Below are 25,397 nucleotides of genomic sequence, written 5' to 3'. Positions count from 1 at the left end.
ATCCAGGTGACCCACGGATCGATGGATCGTTTTCTAGCTGGGGTTTTCGATGCCGCCCGCCTGGGGGCAGGGAGGGGGGTCGCACCTGGTTCTGAAAGTATGGGAAGGGGATGATACGTTTGCCTAACGGAACTGGAAGCTTTTCCTGCGACCACCCTCTCAGCGGCGGTGTGTGAGTTCTGTGATGGCTTTGAAGGACGCGTGGATGAACAAGGTCATATTAAGAATTCCATCAAATTGCTGGCTTCAAGAGAAGGAAACAAACACAATCCCTTCAGGTAATCGCAGTGAGGCGGGGATGGGTGATCCCTCAGGTAATCACAGTGAGGCGGGGATGGGTGATCCCTTCAGGTAATCGCAGTGAGGCGGGGATGGGTGATCCCTCAGGTAATCGCAGCGAGGCGGGGATGGGTGATCCCTCAGGTAATCGCAGCGAGGCGGGGATGGGTGATCCCTCAGGTAATCGCAGTGAGGCGGGGATGGGTGAGGAGACACTGGATGTTTTTTGAACAGTTGCATTTTATTTCAGCTAAGGTATCCCAGCTTGTAGATTCCACAGGCTCATCTACCCTTCCCCAAACACCTCCTGTCATTCCAGTGAAAGGGTAACTACTAAACACCGTATTTCCCCACATATAAGATGCACCCTTTTCCAAAAAATCTGGGGTCTGGAAACTGGGTGCATCTTCTTCAGTGGTGGTGGACTTTTTTACTTGCATTTCCCGCTTTTTCCCGCACGTTGAAGAATTGTATGAATTTTATGATAAAACTTGTGTTCAGTAACTTTACGTAATACATTTATTTTTTCAGATTTTGAGCCCCAACCTTAAGGTGTGTCTTATACATGAGATCATCTTAAACATGGAGAAATCACAGTATGTGATTATCACAAAGACGGGCTCAAAACGTATGAACAGTCAGAGTAAGCCTGACCTGTGGTGGCGCAGTGGATAAAGTGTCCACCTGGCACACTGAGGTAGCTGGTTCGAAACCCCAGGCTCGTCTGATCAAGGCACATATGGGAGTTGATTGATGCTTCCTCCTCCTTCCCCCTTCTCTCTCTCTCTCTCTCAAATCAATAAAACCTTAAAGAAAAAAACCCAATAAAAACAGCGGTGAGGGTTGCACAAATATGCGAATAGACCAAAACCACTGAATTGTACACTGTCAACTGGTGGATTTCATAGTATATACATTGTACCTCAAATTTAAAAAGTAGAAACAATGTAATTGCTGTCGCTGGAATGAAGGAGAACCCTCGATCCCCTCCTGCTTTCCTTGCAGAGAGAGACGCTACTGAAGCAACCACGGCAGACACGGAAAATGCTTTATTCCCAGGAATTACAAACGCAGGGGAAAGGCTGGGAAAGGGAGCGCGGTTGCAATCTGCAACCAGGAGGGATGACCGCCCGAGTCCACTTTCTAACCACGAACACAACGGGGGATCTGGTGACCCAGGACAGGACGTGGACGCGCCCAAAACTGGAGCTCGCTGTGCACAGACGGGCTCCCGCGCGTGATCCAGAAACGACGAGACGGAGGCCACCAGCACCCCTTGAGCCGTGGCGTCCCCCTCAGCACCCTGTGGCTGCTTCGTCTGACTGACCGGACGACCAGGACTCGTACACCAACTTGGCAGCCACCATGTCTTCCACTGCCATGCCTGCAACGGACAGACATTCGGGTCACTTCTTTCTGGTCAGAACAAGAACAGCTCTTCCTGAAACGGCCTAGGACCGGCTATTTCTAGATGTACCATCTCTGGCACTGCTGATGCCCGGCAGGGGGACAGAGAGGACACGGTAAGCTCGGGCTCAGCGGGTCTGTGAAAAGGCCCGGCGAGGCGGGGAACGGGACACTGAAAGCAAGGACTGCCCACCAACCAAATTGGAATTGTGCATCCAAGTTAGCGCAGGGCTCAGGAAACTTGCCGTCACGGGACCGAGGGGAGTATTTTAGGTCTGGGGGCCACCACGCCTCCACCTGGCCGCTCTGGTTAGCGCAGGAGCGGTGTGGACAGCAGCCAGGGACGCCCACGGGCCAGGCTGTGTTCCAGTCAGACTTCCTTTAGGAACACCGAGCTGTGTATTTCACGTCATGCTCACCTGTCACAAAATCTTATTTTTCTTTTTCTCCCCTAAACATTCAAAAATTGCTCAAAAGGGCCCTGGCCGGTTGGCTCAGGGGTACAGCATCAGCCCGGCGTGTGGACGTCCTGGGTTCGATTCCCGGTCAGGGCACAGAGGAGAAGCACAGTGGAGACTGCTTCTCCACCCTTCCTCCTCCTCTTTCTCTCTCACTTTCCCTCCCGCAGACAGTGGCTCGACTGTTCTGAGCACATCGCCTGTGGGCACGGAAGAGGGCTCTCTGGAGCCTCTACCTCAGGCACTAAAAATAGCTCAGTTGCGAGCATGGCCCCAGATGGGCAGAGCATCGGCCCCAGACAGCGGTTGCCGGGTGGATCCCAGTCGGGGTGCATGTGGGAGTCTTGTCTCTCTGCCTCCCCTCCTCTCACTTGGAAAAGAAGGAGAAAGAATTGCTCAAGAGGGGAGAGCAGATTGCTGGAGCATTCTGTTTCCTGAAGGGGCTGGCTAACCCCTGATCTGCTCTGAACTCTGAGCCTTTCGGACACAGCTGGGTCAGTGTGACGCCTTCGACCCAGGATCTGGGTAAGGCTGATGCTGCCTTCCCCTGGCTCCCTGTGCGTGAGAGATTTTTAAAATATTTAACAGCCAGTGAGACACCAGGAGTGACCACCTGGCATAAGCTCAGGGTGGCAAGAACTTCTTGTTCTGCTAAGCATTCGAGCTTGGGAGGCTGGATCATTAGAAATATGGAAGATCTCATATTTCAGTGTTTTAGGTGTTTGGCTGAATACCATGTATGTCTATTTCCTTAACTGACGGGGCAGGAAGCTGGGCCGAGAGGCAGAGCCAGCCCATCCCCTGGGGGGCTTCTGCCTGAGCCTGCGGGCTGCTCATGGGGCTCCCTGTGGACGCTGAGCTCAGGTCGGCAAGCAGGAAGGTGAGAGAGGAGGGAAAGGGCCGTCGCCGGCTGTCCCCCGAGTCTCTCTCATGTGGGGTCTGCTTCCCATTTCCTGTAAGTTCCCCATCTTTTAACATTTTCACCCCCACCTCTGGAGGACAGTTTCATTTCAATCTGCGTCTCAATGGCAGACTGCCGACACTTGCCGTCTGCAAATAATTTCACACGCGCACCTCGCTTCACGTTCACGAGAACTGAGGTTAACAGGTGGTGAAGAAACCCTGGCTTAGGGGGGATGTTCCCCTGCTCAAGGACGCATGTCCAAGAAGCGGCAGAGAAGGGGTTCCATCCCGGGACTGCCCGGTTCCAGAGGTCACGGGCTTACCAACGACGCGAGTGATGAATTTCACGGGTCGGTCACAGAGCCCCCCTGACCCACTCCTTCTCCCACCGAGGGACAGACCGCCCTGGGCTCCGGTTAGCTCTGTGCCCTGGACGCAATGGCCCTTACCCAAAGACTTGAACACTGTGGTCTTCTCACGGTGGGCTGGTTTCACTCCCTTCACGACCTCGCCCAGCTCAGCGAAGATCTCCGCCTGGGAGAGGGACACACACAGGCACACTGACCCGGGCCGTGGAGCTCAGGCCGGTCCCAGCCGCTGTGTCCAGCTTCCCCGGGGAGGGCAGGTGGATAAGAGGCAAAGTTGGTAAACAGACCGTCTGTAAACCGGGTGATGTCCGGGGGACGCTTCTTCCCCCTGGAACCCTTTCTGGGTACTGTATGCCTCTGTGATACTCTAAATGCAGAAATACAAGTCTGTGGCCAGAGGGCTGTCCTGCCAGGACCCTGTGTCCGTAGGGAATAGGCATGTTCTTCTCTCAACGCTGAATTTGGCACCCCCACCCCCCCCACTCCCGGCTTGTATGCCTTGATTACAAAAGAGGAATAAGGCCAGAGGGTGGCCAACCACCACCCTACTTTGTTGGCCATGTTGGGAAGGTTTCCTGACAGCAACAGGCACTCAGGTCCTGACCCTGGTGCTCTGGAGGACAGCCCAGCCCACCGGGACAGCCCAGCCCACCTGGACAGCCCAGCCCACCGGGAAAGCCCAGCCCAGCCCCCCCCCCCCCGGGACAGCCCAGCCCCCCGGGACAGCCCAGCACGCCTCTCTCCCCCTGGGACCCAGGCAAGGCCGTCTGGGAAGCAGCACCCCCCCCCAGGGAAGAGGCTCACCCCCGAGAGGAGGACATCTCCAGACTCCTTGAGGGCGGCCTCCCGGGAGTCCACGTACAGCACCGCCTGCTTCATGAGCGCGTCATCCAGCTCCCGCCAGTCGGGTCTGCTGGCACCGACCGCTAGGAAACACCAGAACAGGCCCTCAGCCCGGCAGCAGTCCCGAGGGACACGGGACACACCGCCGAGCAGAGCGGAAGGCAGGAGGGGGACCGGGTGGTGTGACAGATGGCACTGGGAACAGTCAGATTTGGAATGCCTCCTTTCTTCTCCTTCTTTCTTTGTAACAGAAACACAGAAAGACAGAGAGAGGGACAGATAGGGACAGACAGACAGGAAGGGAGAGGGATGAGAAGCATCAGTTCTTCGTTGCAGCACCTTAGTTGTTCATTGATTGCTTTCTCATATGTGCCTTGACCAGGGGCTTCAGCAGAGTGAGTGACCCCTTGCTCGAGCCAGCAACCTTGGTCTCAAGCCAGTGACCTTGGGGTCATGTCCATGATCCCACGCTCAAGCCAGTGAGCCTGCGTTCAAGCTGGAGACCTCGGGGTTTTGAACCTGGGTCCTCTGCATCCCAGTCCAATGCTCTATTCACTGTGCCACCGCCTGGTCAGGCAAGAATGCCTCATTTCCCCCAGGCCAACCCCTTCCAATCAGCCAGACTGATCACTCATTAACAAGAAGAGTGCTGCCGGTTTCCTCCCCATTCCTGTCCCGTTTCATTCCCGAGAGATTGTGAGGCATGTTAGCATTCATTTATCAGCTGCCTTCTAATTGTGGGATGTTTCACCCACAGTATTCATGGTCCCTATAAGCTAAATCCATGTCTGAGTCCCATGTAAAAGATGCACTAACTATGGCTCAAAGAAACTAAGGTGTCTGTCAAAGGTATGTATCTAATGTGTGTCTCTCTGCGGTTCTGAGACGGTGCTGCTTCTCCCACACCTCTTCCGTACATGGGGGCAGTGACTTCCGAACCCAAACCCTGAAGCACAAGCATCACTTGCAGCTTTTTCGTACGTCACATTCACTCCCGTTCCTCACCCCCACCCACTTCTTCTCTCTGAACTGTGACAAGAGAGCCCGTGTCAGGGTCTCAGAGAAAACCCAATAAAAAGGCACACAGGAGAAGTGCCCATCTGCTTCTCCACCCCTCCCCCTCTCCTTCCTCTCTGTCTCTCTCTTCCCCTCCCGCAGCCAAGGCTCCATTGGAGCAAAGTTGGCCCGGGCGCTGAGGATGGCTCTGTGGCCTCTGTCTCAGGCGCTAGAATGGCTCTGGTTGCAACAGAGCAATGCCCCAGATGGGCAGAGCATCGCCCCCTAGTGGGCATGCGGGGTGGATACTGGTCAGGAGCATGCGGGAGTCTGTCTCTCTGCCTCCCCGCCTCTCACTGAATAAATTTAAAAAAAAAGTAAACACACTGCGTCCCAGGCCGAGCTCCCACCCTCCACAGAGCCACAACCGTAGCGGTGCAGAGGGCAACACAGAGGCCACACCCAAACCCCGCGGGGCCAGGCCAGTGATGAGCAAGAGCAGAGCTGGTCAGAGGTGGACACCCAGACCCCGAGAAGAGAGCAGGCCCCTCTGAAGGGCTCACTGGAGGCGTGAGAGAGAGAGGACACAGGGGAGGGACCATGTGTCCACTCCCCTGTGGGGGCAATAGCTCCCACTGCCGGCTATTCTGATTTCTTTTCAACAGAAGCAGGGAATCTATTTCCCTGTGCTCTTTCTTGACTTTTCTTTTTTTTTTTTTTTCTTTAGAACTTTTTATGGTCTAAACTAAACACATGTGCTGGCTGGACCGGGCCAGGCTGCCCACCCGCCCGGCCGGACCCCGGAGAGCCCTGTGCAGCCCCCACACCAACACAGACAGCCTTCGGTGCCGCCCGCCCGGTGTCCTGGGCGTGGTCCCTCCCCTGTGTGCTCCCGGCTCTGACTCTCAAAGGGAGTCGAATGCAGGCGGCCGCCTCGCAGGGTGCTGCTGTGAGGAGCTCCACAGAACAACAGCACCAGCGAGCGAAGCCCGTCAATAAATCATGAGGCGGTGGGCAAACCACAGCAGCCCCTCGGGGGGCGGGGGGCTCATTGCTCCGTTTCCCGATTCTTCTGAGCAGGGATGTCGTCCCAGGGCTGTGTGAGGCCGCACAGCCGGAGAGATGGAGGTGGGCCAGGCAGTGAGGGGCGGGGGTCTGCCTCAGGCTGGGCTCCTCCTGCCCGCCGGTGGGCTTCAGTGGGGGCGGGAATGGGGAAGGGGGCGTTAGACCCTGGCTGGTGGGGTGCAGGCCGGGTCGAGGAAAGTGGGAGGCAGGCTGGGTGTGAGTGAGCCTCCCACCCGCCGGGCTGTCAAGTAAAGAAAACTCTGTGGTGGGTGTCCCCGCCCCCCCCCCCACTCCACGGCACCCGCACACACTTCTCTCAAGTGTATTTGAGGCCTCTGGGAACACGGACACTAGTTCTGTCCTCAGGGCAGGGAGATGGAAGGGGTGTCTCTTGACTCAAAATCAAGCTGGGCCTCCTTCCTGGGGAGGGATTCACAATGGGAGAGGGGGTGGGGGCGGTCTACCGCCACTGGCTTTGAAGACGGAGCATCCACCCCACGGTAGGGGACGTGGGGTCTGCTTCCCGGAGCAGAGAGGGGCCCCAAGGAAACGGGCACAGCCGTCGACAACGTACGGGACCCGTCACAGACGCGGGGGCCTGGCCTGCTGGACGACCCCACACTCTAGATGAGGCTGCGGCCTGGGCACCGCGGTGATTTCGTCCCTGGTGAGTCAGGGAGCCAGCTAAGCCCCACCCACACCCCTGAACCACAGGAACTGAGAGACAAGACCTATGTGGCTGCTTTGAGCTAAAAACATCAAGTCCGTTTTGCTGTATATTCAATTCTTGTTCATTTCACCAAGAACTACTTTCTTCTGAGGTCCCAACTCCTTTCAAGAAGTGATCGTATGGTCCAGAAAGCCAGGCTCCATCCGTCTCTCCCCTGGACCCACGTCCTCACACCAGTGTCTCCGGACTCAGACCCCCAGTTTCTCTGGCCCATTCCTCAACTGGGCCAGGCCGTGTTCCCCTCTCAGAGCTGGTCTTCCGCCGGACCTCTCTAGTTCTCCTATTCGGTCACTTCTGCGCTGTCTCTCTCTCCTCTGGAGAATGTAGGCGCCAGGCACGCAGTGACCCTGAGGGCTGGTTTACCGCGACCACCCCAGGACCTACAGGACCTATGTATAACACAGTGCCTGGCACCCAGGAGGCCTCCAGCAAACATCTGTGAGTGAACGCATGCTCGTGACGCCTGGCTCCTGAATGCTCATCTGCCAATGGGGACAGAGGTCTTAGATTTTGAGCTCACACCATGGGCCTGTCACTAAAACACGGGGCAGGGACATAGCACGGTCACACCCTCTCGTCTTTGCCTGATCGCTCACCAGAATCCAGTCTTCTTACTGAAAAAGATAATGCACAGTAGTATTTAAAAGCTTGGGGTCTGAGGGTAAGGTGCCTCTGTCCAAGTCCCAGCTCTTAGCCCTGGCTGGTTGGCTCAGTTGTAGAGTGTTGGCCTGGCGTGCAGGAGTCCCGGGTTCGATTCCCGGCCAGGGCACACAGGAGAAGCGCCCATCTGCTTCTCCATCCCTCCCCCTCTCCTTCCTCTCTGTCTCTCTCTTCCCCTCCTGCAGCCGAAGCTCCATTGGAGCAAAGATGGCCCGGGCGCTGGGGATGGCTCCTTGGCCTCTGCCCCAGGCGCTAGAATGGCTCTGGTTACAATGGAGCAATGCCCCAGATGGGCAGAGCATCACCCCCTGGTGGGCGTGCCGGGTGGATCCTGGTCAGGCGCATGCGGGAGTCTTGTCTCTCTGCCTCCCTGCTTCTCACTTCAGAAAAATACAAAAAAATACCAGCTCTTGCCACTAAGAACCTCTGACTTTAAGCAAACTAGCGAGTGGCTTAGTCTCTCTGTGCCTCAGTTTACCCATCTGTGAAACGGGGGTTGTGATAACAGATCCTACCCCACGAGGTTACTGTAAGGAATAGATAACACAGAGCAGACATAAAGAACCAGACCAGCACCTGCAACAGAAAGCGTCCCCCACAGACCAGCTCTGCAGCTCGCTGCCCCGCGGCCGTTTGAGGGTCTTCAGAGGGCCCCTACGTTTCCAGGTCTACCATCCAATCACATATTAAAAAAAAGAAAACATTCACATTTCACATTAACCATCTCCTGTACTGTAATTAATTTTTTTGTTGTTGTCATTCTCCATGTGAAGGGTACATGAATCATCTGGCTTTGTCATTTAAATTTCATGACATTTAAAAACCGAGCTGTGACTGATCATTTGCCTAAGGCAGTGGTTCTCAAAGTGTGCGCCCTAGAAGATTTCCAGGTGCTCCGTGCGGTATTCCAGAGAAATACGTGCCTATTGGGGCATAACTCGAAAAATGTAACATAAGGCCCTGGCCGGTTGGCTCAGCGGTAGAGCCTCGGCCTAGCGTGCGGAGGACCCGGGTTCGATTCCCGGCCAGGGCACACAGGAGAAGCGCCCATTTGCTTCTCCACCCCTCTGCGGCACTTTCCTCTCTGTCTCTCTCTTCCCCTCCCGCAGCCAAGGCTCCATTGGAGCAAAGGTGGCCCGGGCGCTGGGGATGGCTCTGTGGCCTCTGCCTCAGGCGCTAGAGTGGCTCTGGTGGCTACATGGCGACGCCCAGGAGGGGCAGAGCATCGCCCCCTGGTGGGCGTGCTGGGTGGATCCCAGTCGGGCGCATGCGGGAGTCTGTCTGACTGTCTCTCCCTGTTTCCAGCTTCAGAAAAATGAAAAAAAAAAAAAAAGTAACATAAAAATGTTTTTTTAATGTCAGAATAAATTTAATTTTGTCATATTTTATTTCGTTTAATTACCATAAAAGTATGCTTGGACTTCATTTTCTTTAATGTTTGACTTAATTATTATAACATATTTCTTAGAAATTTGTATCTAGTGCACCTACAGTTAGTTGTAGGATTTTAAATGCGCCCCGACTTCAAAAAGTTTGAGAACCGCTGGCCTAAGGTGACACTCTGTGGAAATCCTCTTTAGTTTTAGGTTTGCGGATTTGGTTTCACGTTCTGGAGCGGGTATTGCTTTTCCGCCCCCCCCCCCCCCCCCCCGTGCTCCTGAGGCCCTGGGGAAGCGTGGGCCTCCTGCAGGGGTGACAAGGGCCAGCCCAGCGGTGACCCGGGCCACCCCCACCGGCCGCGGCTCAGGAGGCCACTCTGCTTACCGTTGATGTGAGCCCCCGGCTTCACCCACGCGCCAAACAGGATGGGCTCTGTTGCCATGGTGACGGTGATGATCACGTCGGCGCCGGTCACGGCCTCCTGGACCGACGCGCAGACCCGGACCTCTCCTCGCACCGCGTCCGCAAACTTCTCCGCGTTCTCTCGGGTGCGGTTCCATATCCTCACCTTGAATTGGGGGCGAACGAGAGGGGGGCGCGGGGTGCCGTGACTGCCCGGCTGTTTACATAGTCGATCGAGCCCACTCTGGGGTCAGGGCGGCGCTTATTCAAATCATCCCGCAGGGAGAACGGACGTGAACCGGGGTGGCCACGTGGCGGCCACGTGGCCAGCTGTCTGAACATGGCCTCTCTCTACAGAAGGTGGAGACGCTTGTCAGTCCCGGCCCAGGGCGGACGGCGTCACTCGCTGAATCGCTAACCGCCCGGCCCCGTCACACACCAGGCAAGTTCTGGACCCAGACGGGCTGAGAAACCACCCTGCTCCCTCTCACTTCTGCCCCTGGGGTGGGCCACCCTCACTCAGGCCCAGCCTGCGTGTCTGTCAGATGCGAGTGATAACCAGGCAAAGTCAGCAGGACACGACGTTACGGTTGGGACCCCCTAAAGGAGTCCTACCAGGTGTGGGGTTATCCCCGGCGGTGGTCCCCATGGAGGAAGTCGGTCTCGGAAGGGAATGTCGGGGAGGAAAGATCTGAAGAGTCTGAGGAGTGGACGGACGGTCCAGCAGAGGGAGAGGGCAAGTGTGGCCGCTACGATGAGAACCCTGGGGGTGGGATTCTAACGCTGACAGCTTGCCTAGCAGATGTCCAGGTCTGGGGAGAGGCTGGCTGTCGGCCCTGCACTGATAAGACCTAGGGGGTCTCTCACAAGGAAATATGACAAATACCGGAAGAAACCCAAGTGTAAATCAATTCCATACGCCCAGTCAGTCCTAAGAAGACGGTTAACCACACTGCCCTTCGTGACAGAAAGCTGTGCAACTATTGTGCAAAGATGAAGGACTCTGGAAAAGTAATACCATTAGAACAGCCAAAGAAAAGACAGGCTACAGGGCTCTTATCGGACACGACTAACACGGTCTTATAAAAAGATCAGAGGAGGCTGGAAAGCAGAAACTGCTGTTGTGTTTTGAAAACCGATAAAAGGGCATTTTTTCTTTTGTTGTCTTCCTTATCATATGCCTTTCCCAAAGCAGAGGTATTATTTTTATCCTTAAAGAAAAAAAAATCGGCCCTGGCCAGTTGGCTCAGCGGTAGAGCGTCGGCCTGGCGTGCAGGAGTCCCGGGTTTGATTCCCGGCCAGGGCACACAGGAGAAGCACCCATCTGCTTCTCCACCCCTCCCTCTCTCCTTCCTCTCTGTCTCTCTCTTCCCCTCCCGCAGCCGAGGCTCCATTGGAGCAAAGATGGCCCGGGCGCTGGGGATGGCTCTGTGGCCTCTGCTTCAGGCACTAGAATGGCTCTGGTTGCAACAGAGCAACACCCCAGATGGGCAGAGCATCGCCCCCTGATGGGCATGCCAGGTGGATCGGGAGTCTGCGGGAGTCTGTCTGACTACCTCCCCGTTTCCAGCTTCAGAAAAATGAAAAAAAAAAAAAATCATACTTTAAATCGGCCCCAGCCTCCTCACACATGTCCAAAAATAAAAATAAAAATAAAATCACAGCAGAATCAAACTGCAGCTGGAATGGTAAACCAGGACCGGGAAAAGGCAGCCCCCCCACCTGGCTGGAGATAAGGGGTGCTGTGTCTCCTCTCCAGACCGCACTCCTAGTTCTTGGGTCCATCACCCCGAATATGTAAAGACTCCCAGATTCCACTAAGAGAAGCAGAGAGAGACGGGGGCGGGGGGACAACAGGACAAGTGAATGTCCTTTGGAACAGATAGAATATAATCCTTTGACCACGTAGGCTGGCCGCTTCCTTGTGCAGACCCTGTGGACTGAGAAACTAGGAAGAGCTGATTCAGGCCTTGCCCCCAACTCTCGACCTAAAGAGGGAATGTTCTAGAGGGGACCCTCACCCTCACCATGTTGCAGCGAGGGAGCAGAGACAAAGGTCACGGCCACTGTCCCCTCCCCCACACACTGGCGCCCCTTCCGGGCCTTCCTGGACTTACCTCCTTGTAGGAGAACTGCTCTGTGAAGACCTCATAATGGCTGTAGGCCTGGACCCCAGCCCCAAGGATGCACAGCACGTCACTGCTGGGCGGCTTCAGAAACTATTCGAGAGACACGAGAAGGAAAAGGACCAGGTGGTCACTAGAGAGAGCTGGGGGGGGGGGAGCAAACACTGTTTCTGTCTCAGGTCCCCTGAGACCTGGGCCACCTCCCCTGGGCAACCACCATTTGACTCTGTTTTCCTGAGTCTGGCCTGTTCAGATGAAGCCCTAGAGAGATAAGGTAGAGTCCAGGGAATACAGACAACAATGTTGCATTATAATCAGCAATAACTTGCTCAGAAATTAGAACTTACTTATTCTAAGGGCTAAAAATGAATAATAATTATGTAACACAATAGAGGTGCTAATCATTGCTACAGCGGCAGGCAGTTGTATGACCATAGATAAATGAACTGAATGAACACATTTTGCCCCTTAAATTGACCGTGTTGCCTGAAAAGTAAGTCTTCACCATTCATGACTGGCCAAAAGGAGCCTCGGGAATATTACCAGATGTTCACCTCTCCTCTAGTGGTACAAGGAGAAAGACCATTCTGTGACATAAACCACAGTTCAAAGAATCTGCTTTGAAAAGTTTTCAAACTGGCAATATCCACAAGACTAGCACGCTTAAGCATCTGTCCAAGAAGAACTAGGTGATTTTTCTCCAACTACATCAATACTTTTCTGTTCTGCCAATACCAATCTATTCTTAGCATTCCACTCAGGCTACAGAAATTGTTACAGTGTACTGTGAAAGTGATTGTCAACCTCTAAAACAGCATGTCTCATTTTCATAACTTTCCTTTACTCGATAATTTGTTGCCTTGCTAGTAATGTTGTCATCGAGATGTCTTTTTGTAAACAAGTTTATCAAGTTTATTAGATGTATTAAACAGTAACAGGATCAGCGTCACTTCATTCTTTTCCTGGAAGCATGTGGATAATTAAAAACAAGTGTAGGAATGTGCCAGGTTTCTCACTTAAAACAATGAGTGGGAAGGTCTGTGTTTCACTTGCATTTGCTAAGTAAAACCTTGCATGGGCTGGCCCTCCGATCTCTCCAGCCCCTCATCACACCATGCACTCTTACCCTCCAGCCACACCAGCCCCCTTACAGTTCTAGAAGCACATGTGCCTCTGCCAACCACAGGGCCTTTGCACAGGTTCTTTCCTCTGCCTGGGATACTTTCTCTGCCCCTCGTGAGTAACTCTTATTATCCTTCAACTCTTAGCTCAGAGGTCCCTCACAGAGGAGAAGCCTTCCCCAATCCTACAGGACTCGGTCAAGACCCCTCCCCCCCGCCGTGATACATGCTCAGAGCACTTCACCCCTTTCATTCAATGTGCTTGGCAGGGTTGTAATTTCACATTTAGTGGCGTGATCTTTGGATTGATATCTGTCTCCATGAGCGGACTCAGGGCTTCCCGAGGGCAGGCACTGCATCTGGTCTCACCCACTGTTCCATGCCCCAGGCTGAGCACGGTGTCCGGCACCTGGTGGACACTCAGATATTTGTCGAATCAACGCACGCCAATGATAAACCCTGACATATATATATATATATATATATATATACACACACACACACACACACACACACATATATATATGTGTATATATATATATAATGTCACATTGAGAAGGCGTGTCACAGTCCCCAACCCAGACGCAAAGAAGGCACAGTGTCCCTCAGACCTGAGGACTTCCTCCTCCACCCAGAGCCCTAAAGAAAAAAGAAAAACATTCCACTCTTACTGAACAAAAGGTAAAACAGCCCCCCTGTTCCTTAGGGAAAAACCCATCTGAGCCCCCCAGGAATAGAGCCGTGCCGTGCCAGCCCACACTCTGAACCGTCAACGCGGTGATTCTCAGGGCCTTCTGGGAGTGCGGGTCCCTGTCAGTGCGACAAGGCACCGCGGAGCCGAGAGGCGAGTCTAGAACACTCCGGTTCCAACACCTGTCTGATCATCAGAATAAACCAGAGACTGTTGAAAAGAAAACAAAAAACAAGCCTAGGTTCTGGGACCCCACCCTCAGAGATTTTGATTCAGAGTTTTGGGAACCCCCCCAAAAAAAAAAAACAAAACCCATTTTAAATTCCCCAGGTGATGCTGCCGCATAGCTTGGGTTGGAAGTTACTGGTCTGGGGCCGGAAGACCAGGCAGCCTTGGGAGATCCTACAGCTACCTTGTATGTGATTTCAGGAAACCCCAGTCTCCACTTCCTTGTGCATTAAATGAGATCCGTAACACGTCCTCACTGAAAACCAAAGAGAATGGGCTGGAAATTAAAAAAACAAAAAAACAAAACCAGACTCCTTTACCAATGTAAGGCAGTGAGTGTGGTTGGAGTTGCTCTGTTCCTAAACCCACACCAAAAAACATTTCTAAAGAAGCCTATTTATGATTTTTATTTGAGTTGGGTCTAGATATAATTTAAAAAACAAAACCCGGCCCTGGCTGGTTGACTCAGTGGTACAGCGTCGGCCTGGCGTGCAGGAGTCCCAGGTTCGATTCCCGGCCAGGGCACACAGGAGAAGCGCCCATCTGCTTCTCCACCCCTCCCCCTCTCCTTCCTCTCTGTCTCTCTCTTCCCCTCCCGCAGCCAAGGCTCCATTGGAGCAAAGTTGGCCCGGGTGCTGAGGATGGCTCCATGGCCTCTGCCTCAGGCGCTACAATGGCTCTGGTTGCAACAGAGCGACGGCCCCAATGGACAGAGCGTCGCCCCCTGGTGGGCATGCCAGGTGGATTCCGGTTGGGCGCATGCGGGAGTCTGTCTGACTGCCTTCCCGTTTCCACTTCAGAAAAATACAAAAACAAACAAACAAACAAAACCAGTTCATCCAGGTGCACACTTCGTCTGCTCCCTTCCTGTACAATTACCAGATTAGTCCTCCCCCTTCCCTCTCCACTGACACAATCACCAGCTGAACACCTGGTCTCTGTGGGTCCAACCCTCCCCGAGGTCACATTTCCTTCCTACTTAGGCTCCGTGAACCGGGGCTCCCACACCTAGTCCTGGTCCATCGGATGTGGAAGACTGCGGGCTCCACCCGTCCCCACACTCGGTCTTCTGGGCCCCCTTTTCTCCTCTAACCTCTAAAAATACTTGCGTGTGCTGTAGGCTGCCCAGACGCTGCTTAGGGGCACCGTGCCCTCACCACCCCCACCCTCTCCCCAGCCGTCTGGACTCCATGTCACCTTCTCAGTGAGGTCTTCTCTTGGGTTATTTAAAAATCTCCCCAGTCCCCCAATAGTCTTGGTTCTGCTTTTTTGTCAACCTTCTAACATAATATTTTTTGTTAGTGGTGGTGGCAGTGTTTTCTGCAGGTGTGTGTGTCTGGGTGTGTGTGTGTGTGTGTATGACTGTGTGTCTGTGTGTGAGTGTGTGAGTCTATGTGTGTGAGTCTGTGTGTGTGTGAGCGTGTGTATGTGAGCGTGTGTCTGTGTGTGTGTGTGACTGTGTCTGTGTGAGCGTGTGTCTGTGTGTGTGTATGTGTGGCTGTGTGTGGCTGTGTGAGTGTGTGTGTGTGAGTGTGTGTGTGTGACTGTGTCTGTGTGAGCGTGTGTCTGTGTGTGTGAGTCTCTGTGTGTGTATGTGTGGCTGTGTGTCTGTGTGAGTGTGTGTCTGTGTGTGTGTCTGTGTGTGTGAGTCTGTGTGTGTGTCTGTGTGTGTGTGTGCGTGTCTGTGTGTGTGAGTCTGTGTGTGTGTCTGTGTGTGTGAGTCTGTGTGTGTGTGAGCGTGTGTATGTGAGCGTGTGTCTGTGTGTGTGTGACTGTGTCTGTGTGAGCGTGTGTCTGTGTGTGTGTATGTGTGGCTGTGTGTGGCTGTGTGAGTGTGTGTGTGTGACTGTGTCTGTGTGACTGTGTCTGTGTGAGCGTGTGTCTGTGTGTGTGAGTCTGTGTGTGTGTATGTGTGGCTGTGTGTCTGTGTGAGTGTGTGTGTGTGTCTGTGTGTGTGAGTCTGTGTGTGTGACTGTGTGTCTGTGTCTGTGTGTGTGTCTGTGTGTGTGAGTCTGTGTGTGTGACTGTGTGTCTGTGTCTGTGTGTGTGTCTGTGTGTGTGAGTCTGTGTGTGTGACTGTGTGTCTGTGTGTGACTATGTGTGAGTGTGTGAGTCTGTGTGTGTATGTGTGGCTGTGTGTGGCTATGTGAGTGTGTGTGTGTCTGTGAGTGTGTGTGTATGACTGTGTGTGTGTGTGTGTGTGTGTGGCTGTGTGAGTGTGTGTGTGTGTGTGGCTGTGTGAAAACAAATCCTGGCATAGCATTAAACTCAAGAGAGGTTTGTCGTTTATTTTCTTAGCAAATCATACTACGTCGTTCACTTTTTGTTTACTGTCAAACCTCCCCTGTTCGTGCTGTGCTGTTTTGTCCCCTGCCATACCCCCGACAGTGCCCGGCACATGCAGGACCTCGCGAACACCGGCCAAGTGGACGCAGCAGTCTGGCTGGGACCTGTTTGGCTCGCTCCTCTGCATCGAGTGCAGTACCGGCTCTAGCCTACGTGGACACCGTGGGTTTACCAGAAACCCTGTGGCGCTTACAGGGGCAAGAAAGCAGTGTTGGGAGTCAAATGGGATCAAATTTTAAATTCTTGTTCTGCCACTTCTAGCTGGGTGATCTCGGGAAACTCACAAACCCTCTCTGAACCACATTTCTCATGCCTGGAAAATACAGATTAGCATATCTACTTTGCCAGACGGAGGTGAAGACCAGGAGAAAAGCACAGAAGGGACCTGGAATGGGCCCAGTTCAGTCGACAGATGCTAACGCATTCGTGAACCACAGCGCTCACCGGACAACCCGTATTCGGCATATGGAGTTAGTGTCCACAGGAACCTGTTTTAAAGTTCCTCGCATCTCCCTTAGACATTCAAGCTTGAGACACCCCACCCCACCCACCAGCTCCGTCCACAGCCCAGCCGGGCACTGACCTTACCTTGGTGGCGATGGCGGACACTGCAGCTGTGCGCTTGGCCGTGATGACATTTCCGTCCATGACCTTGGAGGAGGGGACAGGCAGTGAGCAAGAAGCAGCCCTATTTACTACTTCCACGAAGAGAAGGCGCTCTCAAGGGGCAGCCCTGGGAAGTATGACCCTGTCCTACAAAGAGCACGGGATCGGTGTCGGACCTGGACCCAATCCCTCCACTTACAGGAGATGCGACACTAAGCACGACCTTCCCCACCTGCAAAACAAAGGCAATGCCAACCACCAGAGGCCTCTGGTGAGGATGAAACACACTGGCACCTGGCACACCTGGAAACATCCACACACGGTGAGCCCTCAAGAAAAGCCCATCTTCTTGGGATGCTCAAAACACCAAATTAAGGAGAAACTGGATAAATAAGTCACTGACATCTGTAGAAAGGCCATGAAACTACTTCAGGGACGGAAGGAAGGAAGGAAGAAAGGAAGGGAGGGAGGGAGGGAGGGAGGAGAAGGGGAGGGGAAGGGAAAGGAGGGGAGGGGAGGGGAAGAGAGGGGAGGGAAGGGAAGGGAAGGGAAGGGAAGGGAAGGGAAGGGAGAGGAAGAAAGAAAAGCACAGTCTTCGAGAGTACAGGTCAGGTCCTGGGCTCACACTGAGGAGGTCTGAAGCCCAGCCATGCCCCTTATTAACCACCTAAGCCTGGGTAAGGAAGTTTGGCATAGTTGTTTTATGACTAAGTTTCCTCCTCATTTGCAAAATGGGGGTATACTATTACTCACCTCACAGAATGGTTCTAAGTATTACATGAGTTAATACACGTCAAGTGTTTAGAACTGTGCCTGACACATACAAAGGGCTTAATAAAAGTGGGCTACTGCTTATTTACTTATTTTCTTTCTTCTTTCTTTCTTTCTCTTTCTCTCTCTCTTGTTCTCTTTCATTCTTTCCAGTGAGAGGAGGGGAGGCAGAGAGACTGACTCCAGCATGTGCCGCGACTGGGATCCACCTGGCAAGCCCACTAGGGGGCGATGCTCTGCCCATCTGGGGCATTGTTCTGTTGCTCAGCAACTGAGCTCTTCCTAGCACCTGAGGTGGAGACCATAGAGCCATCCTCAGCTCCAGGGACCAACTCACTCCAATCAAGCCATGGCTGCAGGAGGAGGAGGGGGGTGGGGAAAGAAAGAGAGAGAGAGAGAGAGAGAGAGAGAGAGAGAGAGAAAGAGAAAGAAGGGGAAGGGGTGAAGAAGCAGATGGGTGTTTCTCCTGTGTGCCCTGACCAGGAATCAAACTCAGAACATCCACACGCCAGGCCAAAATTCTACCACTGAGCCAACCGGCCAGGGCCTTGCGATTCTCTCATACTGTGTCATTAAGTGTTAAAACCGGCCACTGGGTGCCCCTCAGAAAAGACTACCAAGGGTTACAGAAAACTCTTCCATGTTACAAACAGTCGCTAAATAAATCTTTCCTTGGCTACTGTGTATATGGAGTAACTGGCACAGGGCCAGAAAGAATGATTAAATCGTTACTTCTACAACATCACACACTTGAAGCAGCAGTGAGCTCTACACTGGGTTGTGAATCTTCAGGTAGTCCTAGAGACAGATTCATGGTCCCAGACAACCTTCCCTCTCACTGGTATCCAGTTGTTCAGAGCAAGGCATGGGTGGCCATGAATAAAACTTCCCTCACTCATGGTGAATTAATGTCCAGCTCGGCTCTGGGCCCAGGACCCCCCACTCCCACCCCGGGCAGGGACTTGCTCACCGCCAAAAGAGAGCCGTTGCTGGGCTCAAAGAGCAGCACAGTGGCCTGGTGGGAGGGAACAGTGGAGGTGGGGCTGTGGCCCTCGTAGAAGGTGACCAGCTTGGTGGTCAGAGCGTCTTCTGCAGCGCTGTAGGCAGGCATGACGCCCAGGAAACTACAAGGAAAAGAGGGAGCGGCTTCAGCCCCTTCCCACCAAGGCTGCGGTGTCCTGGGAAGGTCCCAGACACCCTCCTTTCTCCCGCCTCCTCACTGCCCTACTGGCATCTCCCTCCGCCATTTCTCGGTCCTTCCCCCTGGCACGAGGCACAGCAAGTTCAAGAGTCCAGCTCGAAAGGAGAAAACCCGTCCCAGTTCGGACACTTACTAACTGGGCCACCTTGGGTACGTGACTTAACCTCTCTGAGTCTTAGTTTTGCCACCAGTAAAATGACTGCATGAGGAGTGTGCTGCCTTAAAGCGAGGTGCCTCCGGCCAAGCGCGCACTTGGCACGGTGCGGCGCGCACGGATTGGGTGGCCGCCGCTATCAGCCGGGATTAGGCAAGCCTCCCTCTCTTCCTCCCTCCGTTTTCCCTTCGTCCCTCCTCCTCCTCTTCTTACTCCTTCCCCGTCTCCCCAGCCCCCTGGCCCCGGCCTTCCTTACTCACCCTCTGTGCTTGGCCACCGGCACCACGGTGCGCACCGGCTGCGTGACCCCTCCGTCCGGGCCGCTGGAGAAGTTGGCCAGAGCCGCTTCCAGAGGCGGGATGAGGAGGCTGGAGCAGCGGAGGTGGCCTTGCACCTCAGCCGCGCTCAGAAACGCCGGCGCCCGGCTCATCGTGCCGCTTGCCTTCTCACCCCAGCGGACACGCAGCGACCGCGGCTCCGTCCCCGGCTGCGCCCGAGGCGAGCGAGCGCGCCAGGCTCCGCCTCGTGGCCACCACCCACCCCGCTCCGGGGGGCGGAGCAAGGCGGGTCCGCCTCCGCCACAGCTTGGGGGGACAGCTGGGTCCCTCCTTCCTGCCGCCGGCCCCCCCACCCCCCTGCACTGGAGTGGACGGGGCGGACTAGACGTTCGTGTTCTTGGGTCCCGTTTCTCAGTTCCTGCGACGAGCTGTAGTCGCTCTGTGGGGCTCCCCTCCCCGCCAACCCCGCTCTGTTCTCTCCCTGTCGTCCTGTCTGGAGGCGAGATCCGGGCAGCGGATGGTGGAGTCCCCTTCCCTCCCTTTAAACTATTGCAGTCTGCTAGGAAATCTTAGATGAAAAGAGGACGTTATTTAAAAACAAAAACAAAAACATTTTTCTTGTGAGTCTGTCCCCATCTGGAGTCTCCGTTTCCACTCATTCCTTTAAATTACATAGTATCTCTTAGGATAAGTTACTCAGCTTAAACTTCACCTTTAAAAGCGGGGAAAGTCACATTAAAAAGCCAAAATGCAGAAGACGACTTAGATGGAGGTCTTTTCTTTCAAACCAACAAAAATATCTTATCCTTGAGAGGAGGAAATAAAACAGTGTGTACAACAGAAAGGTAACCGCGGACGCAGCGCGGTAGATACCGGCTGCCAAAGCAGTGATACGAAAAAGGAAACGCTTTTGATTAATTCCAAGGAAAGAGGGAAACCATTTTGACCAGGGGTGGTTAGATGAGGCTTTTATGAAGGATGGGGGAATAAACCAGGCGAAATAGAAAATTAATAATGATACTAACAACGACACCCAGGGCCGGTTATTGGTTCTACCACTCCAGGCAGCCCGCCAGGCCGTGGATGGGCACCAGCTCCTGGAATTATAAGCTCTCTGCTGTGGGCAGGAGTTGTTAGGAGCCTGACTGTTCATTTGAGGAGCCGAGAGGTGGAGAAAGGCTTTGTCCAAAGCCATCCAGCAAGTGAGCAGGGGAGTTGGGATCTGCCCTGGAAGTCAGACTCCGGAACTCGACTAATAATTGTAGGGGCGTTATATACAAATTTCTGAGAAATATGTTATAATAAAGTCAAATATTAAAGAAAAAAATATAAAGTCCAAGAGTGCTTTTATGGTAATAAATGAAATATATACGACAAAATTAAATTTATTCTGACATTAAAAACATTTTTATGTTACATGTTTTGAGTTGTGCTTTTTAGAATTCATTTAAAAAGGGGGTTAAAATTTTTTTTAAATGACAAAAAAGTTATATTTATATATATATAGATACATTCTTCAGGGGTAGTCAAGCTTTTTATACCTACCGCCCACTTTTGTATCTCTGTTAGTAGTAAAATTTTCTAACCGCCCACCGGTTCCACAGTCATGGTGATTTATAAAGTAGGGAAGTAACTTTATAAAATTTATAAAGCAGAGTGACAGCGAGTTAAAGCATATAATAATAATTACTTACCAAGTACTTTATGTCAGATTTTCGCTAAGTTTGGCAGAATAAATCTTTATAAAACAACTTACTATAGTTAAATCTATCTTTTTATTTATACTTTGGTTGCTCTGCTACTGCCCACCATGAAAGCTGGAATGCCCACTAGTGGGCAGTAGGGACCAGGTTGACTACCACTGTATTCTTAGTAAGATTTTGTAAATTCTGCAGGTCCCAGTGTGAATGTGTTTTTTTTCATTCTTGTGTTTATGAGAAACATGAGCCTGATGTGTCCTAAAGATTTCTTCAATGTTTGGGCATATATTTGAAAGGCAAACTCTCATTTCCTCATCAATACATTGAAGAATTCCTCTCTTTTTACTCTTAATTGTGTTGAGGGAAGAAAACCCCCACCATACATATCATCTTAACTTGACACCAAACAAAGGATAGAAGAAACTTGCCTTCAGTCTTTCCGGGGAACATGGCAGGTAGTGTAAACAATCCAGCACCACAGCTGAACAGCCTTTTGCAACCTAATCCAGCAAGTGAGGTGGGGGGTTGAGCAGACTGTCATTTTACAGCCAATTCCCCACACCTCTGTCCCTCCAAAATCTAAACTCCAAAAACCCTGTTGGTTTTGTGGTCCCCAACAGGCACATATTTCAGTGGAATGCCACGGGGCGCACCTGGAAATCTTTTAGGGTGCATCAGTGCAACCTGGCGCACACTTTGAAAACCACTGCATTAATCCATGGGCAGATATGGAAGAAGAAGGTATTTCAGGCCAGGTGAAGCCTGGGGAGGTGGAAGGCATGTTGTGTGGTCCTTGGCCACTATCCCTTGTCAGACAAAGTTGGGCAGGAACTACAAGCCTGCAGAGCTCAGCTTGCCCCTGCCCCTGGCAGCTGTCTGCTAGCCCAGGAGGTAACCCAGGGAGAAGGGGAATAGTTGCACTTTCCTGGAAGCTGTCTGCTGGCCCAGGAGGTAACCCAGGGAGAAGGGGAATAGTTGCACTTTCCTGGCAGTTGTCTGCTGGCCCAGGAGGTAACCCAGGGAGAAGGGGAATAGTTGCACTTTCCTGGCAGCTGTCTGCTGGCCCAGGAGGTAACCCAGGGAGAAGGGGAATAGTTGCACTTTCCTGGAGTGCATTTTCCACCAACCGGGAGTGAGAGTTCCTTTAGCTCCACGGCTCGGTGACACTTGGTGGTGTCAGCGTTCTGGATTTTGGTCATTCTGACGGGTGTGTCATCATATCTCACTGTTGTAATTTGCACGTCCCGGTGACACACGACGTAGAGCATCTTTTCACATGCTTGTGTGCCGTCTGTCTTCTTCAGTGAGATGTCCAAGTCTTTGCCCGTGTCTTCGTCGGGTTGTTTGTTAACTTCCTGTCGAGTTTTAAGAGCTACCTGTATGTTCTGGGTACCGGTCCTTTATCGGATGTGTCCTTTACAATGATTCTCTCGTGGTCTGTGGCTTGTCTCCCTAGTTCCTGAAGACTGTCCTTTGCAGAGCGAGAGTTGTCATGTTAATAAGGTCTAGCATTTGGTGTTGCATCTAAAAGGTCATTGCCACATCCAAGTGTATCTACATTTTCTTCTATCCTACCTTCTAGGAGTTTTGTAGTTTTACATTCTACGTTTAGATCTTTGGTCGGCTGAGTTCATTTTTCCGAAGGGGGTGAGGTTTGTGGCTAGGTTCTTTTGTTTTGCATATGGCTAGGTTCCAAGACTGTCCAAGATCAGTGCTCTCATGCTCTCTGGGTATGTGGGGCTAAACTGTTGGTTTGGCTCCCTGCCCTCACATGACTGTCAGGCTCTACAGATGCCTGGGTTCACTTCCAGGCACCCCGGTCAGGCAAAGCGGAGGCGATCCCCAGCACTTCCTCGGGGCTTTGAGTTTATTGCTCTAGCTAGTGGGCCTGTAGAATGTTTTCCACACAGGTGCAGCTCAGAAAGAAGTGCCCCCCCCCCCCGAACTCCCTGGCCAGATGTGGCTACCAGCTCAGCTTTGCAAATGGGCAGAGCCCCTGGCTGGGACCTCTGCTCCAAGGAATAATGGGGTCTTCGGGGTCTGCGTGCTGGTTGCTTCTCCACCTCTGTGTGATCCCCCCCGGGGGTGAAGCCCCACAGACTCCTCCAGTGATCCCTGTGAGGTGATGTTAGCATTTCAGGAGGCTCAGGTTTCATCCATCAGGCAAGTGAGCAGATAGCTTTTATGTGCTTGAAAGACCATCCTCAATAACCGCTATGAACTGCTACGTGGCCGTGAAAAAGAGGGACATCTTACCTTTTGCAACAGCACGGATGGGCCTGGAGATTATTATGCTGAGTGAAATAAGCCAGGCAGAGAAAGACAAATATCATATGACCTCATTTATATGTGAAATCTAATGAACAAAGTGAACTGAGGAACGGAATAGAGGCAGAGGCGGGGTCACAGGGAGCAGAGGGACAGCTGTCAGAGGGAAGGGGGATGAGGGGGTGGGATCAGAGGAGGTGAAGGGATTAGTGAAATTATATATACATAACACAGAGATACAGGTAACAGGACAGCAAAGCCTAGGGGGTGGGAGTTAAGGGGAGGGGGGCAAAGGGGGTGTAAAAAGGGATACAGGATTGGGGGTTGGGAGTTATATTCAGTGGAACACTTGAATCCATGTAAACACAATAAATTAAAATTTTCAACTGGCCCTGGCCGGTTGGCTCAGTGGTAGAGCGTCGACCTGGCGTGCGGGGGACCCGGGTTCGATTCCCGGCCAGGGCAGATAGGAGAAGCGCTCATTTGCTTCTCCACCCCCACCCCCTCCTTCCTCTCTCTCTTCCCCTCCCGCAGCCAAGGCTCCATTGGAACAAAGATGGCCTGGGCGCTGGGGATGGCTCCTTGGCCTCTGCCCCAGGCGCTAGAGTGGCTCTGGTTGCGGCAGAGCAACGCCCCAGAGGGGCAGAGCATCGCCCCCTGGTGGGCAGAGCGTAGCCCCTGGTGGGCGTGCCGGGTGGATCCCGGTCGGGCGCATGCGGGAGTCTGTCTGACTGTCTCTCCCCGTTTCCAGCTTCAGAAAAAGAAAAAAGAAAAAAAAAATTTCAACTGTAACAGGGCTTAGCTAAGGCTGAGGGAAATTACCCAAGGAATTGGTGGGGATGTTGATTTTTTTATTTTTATTTTTTGTATTTTTCTGAGTTGGAAGCGAGGAGGCAGTCAGACAGACTCCCGCATGCACCCAACCGGGGGCGATGCTCTGCCCATCTGGGGCGTTGCTCTGTTGCGACCAGAGCCATTCTAGCGCCTGAGGCAGAGGCCATGGAACCATCCTCAGTGCCCTGGCCAACTTTGCTCCAGTGGAGCCTTGGCTGCAGGAGGGGAAGAGAGAGACAGAGAGGAAGGAGAGGGGGAAGGGTGGAGAAGCAGATGGGCGCTTCTTCTGTGTGCCCTGCCCGGGAATCGAGCCTGGGACTCCTGCACGCCAGGCCGACATTCTACCACTGAGCCAACCGGCCAGGGCCAGGGATGTTGACAGACCCGAGGCCGGCTTGCTTCACACGGGCCAGCCAGCGGGAGCGTCCTCAGGGTGCAGGCGGTCTGGACTTCAAACAGAACGCACTTGCCTGGAGTGGTTTGCCAGCTGCCGCCAGCCAGGGGCACCTGCATGAGTCACTGGTGTAATGTCAGTGCAGGGGCCAGACAGGTCCACACTGGAATCTGGCAGAGGGTAGAGGAACTGCGGAGCCAGAAAGCGGTGGGCTATTCCCGTCTATTAGAGGCTCCCAGCGGACGGGCAGACAGGCAAGAGAAAACCTCTTCTTCTCACGGCAACAGGTGCACAAACAGCAAAACAGCCCCTTGCGGCGGTGCGCAGAGGCAGTCCGCCACCCGCAACGCATAGCCTCACACAGACTGTTCACACCGTGGGTGCTCACGCGCTCATCGGGCCAAGTACAAGCCAGCAAGCCTCACAGCTGGTGCGGGTGTGAGTGCAGGGGACTAGCCCCACAGTGGCTGCAAGAAGAATCTAAAACACCTCGAGCAGCAGTGGAAGCCCTGGCCCCTGGGCGGTCCTTCAGCACCCTCTTGTGACAAGGCCTGGACCTGCCCTTGGAGAGCCCAGTGCCTGGTGCCCAGAGGCCATCGCTAGATACCAGGATAGCAGGATGGTAACTCGAAACCTGTGACTCTTAACCCTTGGCTGCACTAGAGGTGGGTGACCTGGCATCGTCCAAAGGATCACCCCTGGATCTGGGGAGCAGGAGGGAGGTTTGCGGGTGAACCAACTGAGCGGCTGGCGGATCTGGGACTACGCAGGTGGGAGCGTCCACGAGCGAGCGGGGCGGTCACGGGTGGAGGTCGCACGGGAATGGGGTGGGGCTTGAGGGAGGGGAGCGATGCGCCGGGAATGACGGGGCGCGAGGGCTGAGCGCCTTCAGCCGCGTGGGGCTTAGGAGGCCAGGGAGAAGGGGTTGTCCAACGCCGTGCCTGCGCCCCTGAAAGTTCCCAACGGAGCCCAGGCTGGCCACGGAATCACCTTAACTGCCCTGCTCCCTGCAACTGCGGAAGGGACCACGACGCGGGGCGCAGTGGAGAGCCACGGGGGGGGGGGGGTGCCGCGACTCCACGGGGTCTGGAGAGGGGGCGGCCTGCGTGCTGCGGCGCGGGCCCGTGCGGGGCGCGGAGGACACGTGCCACGAGGGGAGGACGCGTGCGGAGAGGGGGTGCGCGTGGG

General features: G+C 53.6%; 1 protein-coding gene across 1 annotated transcript; it reads right to left on the bottom strand.

Annotated features, from left to right (window-relative positions):
- Window positions 1–1,313: 1,313 nt before the first annotated feature.
- Window positions 1,314–19,251, bottom strand: CRYM (crystallin mu). Its single transcript, XM_066278550.1, has 8 exons — window positions 18,996–19,251; window positions 18,351–18,504; window positions 16,592–16,654; window positions 11,609–11,710; window positions 9,474–9,657; window positions 4,220–4,341; window positions 3,497–3,581; window positions 1,314–1,663 (listed from the first exon to the last, which is right to left on the bottom strand). Exons 1-8 carry the CDS (start codon window positions 19,163–19,165, stop codon window positions 1,575–1,577), a joined length of 969 nt encoding a protein of 322 aa, XP_066134647.1. The 5' UTR covers window positions 19,166–19,251; the 3' UTR covers window positions 1,314–1,574.
- Between the last annotated feature and the right edge of the window lie 6,146 nt (window positions 19,252–25,397).

The sequence above is a fragment of the Saccopteryx bilineata genome, chromosome 4 (assembly GCF_036850765.1).
Source record: "Saccopteryx bilineata isolate mSacBil1 chromosome 4, mSacBil1_pri_phased_curated, whole genome shotgun sequence".
In the NCBI taxonomy this organism is placed as follows: Eukaryota; Metazoa; Chordata; class Mammalia; order Chiroptera; family Emballonuridae; genus Saccopteryx; species Saccopteryx bilineata.
Note: the sequence above shows the minus strand (reverse complement) of the source record. Positions and strands in the feature narration are given on the sequence as shown.

Bases quoted from the DNA above. Each gene is read 5' to 3' on its own strand.
- CRYM (XM_066278550.1), bottom strand. From the start codon at position 19,165: ATGAGCCGGGCGCCGGCGTTTCTGAGCGCGGCTGAGGTGCAAGGCCAC. The intron at 18,505-18,995 runs GTGAGTAAGGAA...TTTTCCTTGTAG, and splicing joins CCGGTGGCCAAGCACAGAGG to TTTCCTGGGCGTCATGCCTG. The intron at 3,582-4,219 runs GTGAGCCTCTTC...TCCCTCTCCCAG, and splicing joins GAGATGTCCTCCTCTCGGGG to GCGGAGATCTTCGCTGAGCT.